The sequence below is a fragment of the Apis dorsata genome, unplaced genomic scaffold, assembly GCF_000469605.1.
Source record: "Apis dorsata unplaced genomic scaffold, Apis dorsata 1.3 scaffold_188, whole genome shotgun sequence".
In the NCBI taxonomy this organism is placed as follows: Eukaryota; Metazoa; Arthropoda; class Insecta; order Hymenoptera; family Apidae; genus Apis; species Apis dorsata.
In genome coordinates this window covers 465202-470816 of record NW_006263473.1, presented here as the reverse complement: position 1 = coordinate 470816, position 5615 = coordinate 465202, and the positions used below count along the sequence as shown (strand labels likewise).

Genomic DNA, 5615 nt, shown 5'->3' with positions numbered 1-5615 from the left:
GAGCCAGCGACGATTTATACGGGGCCACCCGTTATAAGGGTGACCCTGGCCAGCGTGGAGGAGACCTCGACGTTGCTCAGCCGTGGTCTGGATTTTTATGGGGCCACATATTTCCCCACCGAAACGCCCCATCCGGCTGCTCAACCCCTGGCCAAATACAAAAACAACAGGTGGGAAACGAATGTGCGCGCTTGCATATGCCCCCGATACCGCTCATCCCCTCCCTCCCTCCCCTATTGAAATCAATTTCAATTTATCGGGTTCGCCGATTTACATCCCCTATTCCCGCTCCTCCTCCTCCTCCTCCCCCTCCTTTTCCCTGATCAACTTTTATTTTTGCGTCGGTGCTTTTAATTGGCTATTTGACCCGTTGTGTGTTAACCCCCCCCGCGAATGATATCTATGTATCTCTCTCTCTTTCTCTCTCTCTTTCTCTCTCTCTCTGCTGTTTTCAATTTGTATTTGACATTTTTCTTTCTTTTTTTTTTTTGGATTAATGAAATATTATTAGTTTCGTGATTAACGGATTTTTATCCGAATTTCTGGATGTGTAAATTGGAGAAGGTAAAAATTTAAGGAATAAGTAAATATCGGATTAAAATTAAAGGGAAAACACGTGTAATTAAATTCAATTCTTCGAAAAGACGTACGTGTAGAAAAATTCTTGGAAATTTGAAGTTGGTTGAAAATTTATGAAATCACAGCTTTGTCCGCACAATTCTTCGAACACGATACGTTATTATTCCCATGTAAACGCTCGGGTTGAAAAGAGGGTTAAATTTCGACGGGACGGGGCAAGTTTAGACTGTCCGTTTCCCCGGCGCGATACAGCTGCCGCTTTGTCGCTTTTCACGGTGGAAACAAGCGCAGATTTCGATGCCGCGGTATTTTCGTCGTTTCCAATTTACGGTGTTCACAATTGAATAGGTAAAGCGCGGCTTTTATGATTCCATAAGCGCGACGCGTGTTCCATTCCGGCCGATACGGTCCCCTATTTTCCCACCGTGCTAATAATCCCGTGGCCCGATAAACGGGCTAAACCCGCTGAACAACGCCAGCGTTCCAAGTATTGTCGTCTTTGATGGAACGCACCAGAGTCGATAATTGACGTTTCACGGATCAACGTCTGCCATTTCCATGCATCAAGCTCGGTTTAATTGGTGAGAGGATTTTAATGTTGATTACGTTGCTCGGTGGGACGATTGATTCGATTGTTCGAGAATAATAAATTACCCTTTCAGATATATATATATATATATATATTTTATAATCTTTTTTAATCCCTTTGTTTTTTTTCTCTCTTTTGTTATTCGTGGATTGGAAAGTAGTGGCCAGCTTTTGATTGTTGCGATGTTTCGATAGAAGAGAATTAGAAAGGAGGTGATAAGAAGATTAGGTCTCTTTATTCCTAGCATTGTTACGTATTATTTGAGTATCTTCTTTTTGATTTTTCGATTCCCAATCTGTTGTTTCACTCGAATACGAAAAAAAACTTTGGATCTGATTAAATGAATTAAGATATAAAGTTTGTGAAACTGTTTTTTTAAACAATTTTAAATTTAAGTCTCTTTTAGGATATATATTTAAGACTTTTTTGCTTTAATTTTTAATCCAACCTAACTTAACCTAATCACTCCACTTTTTTAATTTAATTTCTACTAAAGATCTAGCTTTCTCTTAGACACGCACGACACATTAATTAATTAACCGAGGTAAAGCCACTCAATGGCCCAATTTACACATCGCAATTCCTAGCACGAAAGCAGTACTTTTGCTGTTCGAACAAGTAACAAGAATGGGGATAGAAAGGGATGTTCATTTTTCAAAGCACGCCATCGTTTCAGATGGCTCGAGTTGGCAGCCATCGGCGCTGGACAAAAAGTCAGGGACCTACTTCCGGTCTTCGACAACGCGGGCTTCAACAAATTACCACCCCCGGCCAGTCGGATGATAAAACCGCAAAAAAACTGACGTTTCCCTCGACTTCTTTCATCCCTACTTCGATATTCCGCAGGATTTCTGTGTTTGAACACCTCCAGCCTCGAGTTTCATCACACTTCAGACTGGAGATCGATTTCAGGGGATTAAGAATGGTTTTTACCGAAATTTCCAACCGAAAATTATTTGTTGTTGATGATGATGACGACATAGTCGAAAAGTTGGTGCAACATTTTTGTTAATTTAATCCTTTCGCGGTATAGTGAAATAGTATAATGAAACGAAGTATATGAATTAATTTATTTTAAAGTTGAGCGAAGAAAGTTTGTAATTTGTCATAGAAATAATTGCAGTTTTTTAATTAAATTATTCTTTCATGTTTGATAAGTTTAAGAATAATTACATTATGGGATTAAAACATTATATAATGTTAATTATAATACGATGAGGAGAATTATAATACTGTATTTTATGGGTTGCCCAAGTTTCTCTTGTACTGTACTGTGAAAGGGTTAATAACCAGCTTGTCGGGTTAACTCAGTAATGTACCAGGTAGAACGATCTCTGTGAGAGATTCTTTTAAAAAGAATTTGGGAAATTGGTTTTAGCACTTACCCCTTTCGTTGCTGGTGAAACTTGAGAGAATGTGATTATAAGTCTTGAAGAAAATATAGATCCTGTAAAATAATTAAAAAAAAAAAAAATAAATAATAATTAAAATAATAAATAAAAATAAAAATTGATAAAAGAAATTAATCGAATCAGATATATTGTTGTTATCATTATTTTTAATTTTTTTTAATTTTGGAAATTTTTATCAGAATTATAATAAATCGATGCAATAAAAGTTTATTATATCGATTGTTTTAATGCTGAAAGAAGGAATAAGACAATTAAGATAATATTTGTATGATAGAATAAAAATGATAAGTATTTTTGTAATAATATATTAATATTTACAGAGATAATTCTACCTGGCTTCGAACTTTGTACGAAAAATGTTCCTATTTATTTTTTCCATTTGTGTGCAAGAATAATATTTAATAACGAATCGCTGTTCCTATTTAAACTACATATTATCGATTTGTAAAAATTTAAAGAAACTAAAAAATTCGTATATCGGAAGTAATATTCGAATATAATATTGTCTAACATTTAATATATGTTACTGTTGCTAAAAATGCTTCTATATTTTACGATACATTTGAATTAAATTAATATTTTTAACAAAAACGATTTAATTTTTTCGATGTATTAACACGAATAATTGTATGGAATATAAAAAATATTCTGACATAAAGATTAAAATTCTAAACACAGAGGAGGCATTATATTTAATTATAACCTGAACAATCATACCATAGTACCGATTATACCGCTAGGCGGCTCCGAGCACGAACGCGATTCTCGTTAGCAATATTTGCAATATAAGATATAACCATCGAGCCGAGGAAGTGAGTCACCGTTTTTCCCATAATGGGAAATGGGTTCTGTCTTTATTTTGGTACTTTTGGCACTTCTATGCGACTTTCCTCTTACTATAAACTTTTTTCATTACTATAATACTATCCTTAGCACATTGTTTATCGTTATTTATTAAATTATCAAGTTTTAATTATTAGATATTTATATTATTTATTTACGAATAATAATATATATTTTAGAATAAATTAAATAATAATTAGAAACGTGAAGTGTCAGAATAATCTTAATTATAAAATGATCACGAATCGTAGAGTCGCAAGACGATTGAGTTCGATATTACATTTTAAAACCAATTAAAGAGAAAGATACTTAAGAAAAAGAATTACTATAAAGTATTATGAATGCTAAAAACAAAAGAAATCATCTAGTGATTATAAAATAAAAAAAAAAAACAAAGAAAGAAAAGAAAACAAAAGGGGGAACGATAGAAAGAAAACGTGACAGATCCATTAAAGCTAAGAAGCTAAGGAGATAGAGAAAAATCCGCGGAGGGTAGAAAAAAAGGAAAAAAATGGAGGGGAAAAAAGAACGGCAGCAGTATCAGGAACAAAAGGAAAGGAGTGGCTACGGAAGTGTAGAACAGCTGGCGCGAGTGGTTGACGGAGCACAATAACGATAAATGTAAAGTTTGCGTACGCATCGTTAGTACCATTTCCAGGCTTGCAATAATCGTTGCTGCCAGAGAGAATACGACCTCGCTCTTGGGGCTTACTAACTACTAATTGTTACCAACTTAGCGAAACGAAGGATCCCACGTCCGCGTGCGGCAAACTCTTCGCGCGTTACTTCCCCAGATTAAAGAAATTTAACGTCCATGCCCTCGAGACAAAATGTCTCGGGTTTACGTTAAATTCTACGGTAGTACAGGTGTGCTGCGAGAGAACGCGCACGATAATAATAATAATTGTTGTGCACGCCTCGTAATAATACGTCGAAATTCGTGATTATGTTTTACTCGAGTTCGTATATTCTAACTTTATACATAATGAATTTGAAATGTTTTTAACGTAAATATGTTATTCAATTTATGTTATATATATATATCGAGAGTTGGGGAAAATTCTTCTCGATAGAGATAGATTTTTTCATGCATTTTGAAGATACTGTGCACGATTACAAGAGATGATTAGAGAAAGACAAGAGAAATTTTTTCGAAAGTCATTTGTGCAAGGACGGAATTAGTGAAATTAGTAAGTTTTTAACAGATCCATTCGTGATCGAATGATATAATAATTGCTTAAGTACTCGTTAAGTGACGAACTTGTTCGAGTATCGCAAATTCGAATGAGAAAGTGACTCGATTATATACGTTAAGTAATATTGCGTTAATCTTCTGTTTGCGGTGTTATGCTAAACCCTTCAAAGTATTAAAACTGACTTTCCCCTCGGGGAAAGCTTCCTCTACCCGCGTAATTCTATCCTGTTTCAGGATTGCAGTTCTATAGCCCCAATGATTCTACTACTACTAATAATTACAACACGAATCAGATTCTTGTATTTTTGAATATAATTAGAATTGAAAAAAAAAAAAAAAAGAAAAAAGAAAAGTAATAAATGTACGATATTTAAAATTTTTCGAATATTATTATTCATTACCATATTATTCATTTTCTATAACCCCAATAGTTCTATATTATTACTAATTATATGTGTACAACACGAATCAGATTTGCATCCTTGCATTTTTGAATATAATTTGAAATGAAAAAAAAAAAAGTAATAAATGTACGATATTTAAAATTTTTCGAATATTATTATTCGTTACCATAGTATTCATTATCTATAGCGAATCAGATTTGCATTCTTGCATTTTTGAATATAATTAGAAATAAAAAAAAAGAAAAAAAAAATTAATAAATGTACGATATTTAAAATTTTTCGAATATTATTATTCGTTACCATATTATTCATTTTCTATAACCCCAATGATTCTATAGTACTATTAATTACACGTGTAGAACGCGAATTAGATTTGCATCCTTGCATTTTTGAATTGAATAATTAGAAATGAAAAAAAAAAGAAAAATAAAAGTAATAAATGTACAATATTTAAAATTTTTCGAATATTATTATTCGTTACCATATTATTCATTTTCTATAATCTCAATGATTCAATACTACTAATTACACATGTAGANNNATGCAAATCAGATTTGCATCCTTGCATTTTTGAGTTGAATAATTAGAAATGA

General features: G+C 33.1%; 1 protein-coding gene and 1 long non-coding RNA gene across 2 annotated transcripts in view; one reads left to right on the top strand and one right to left on the bottom strand.

Moving 5' to 3' along the window:
• The window catches only part of LOC102672487, a 5229-nt gene extending 3145 nt beyond the window's left edge, over positions 1–2084 (top strand). Inside the window, exons 5-6 of the mRNA XM_006614491.2 lie at positions 1–170; positions 1845–2084. The exon at positions 1–170 is cut by the window's left edge and continues 3 nt beyond it. Coding sequence (XP_006614554.1) covers positions 1–170; positions 1845–1971 — 297 coding nt within the window. The 3' untranslated portion in view covers positions 1972–2084. The remainder of the gene's footprint in view (positions 171–1844) is intronic.
• Positions 1–5615, bottom strand: part of LOC116185458 — a 130946-nt gene that overhangs the window by 84570 nt on the left and 40761 nt on the right. The window lies entirely within an intron of this gene.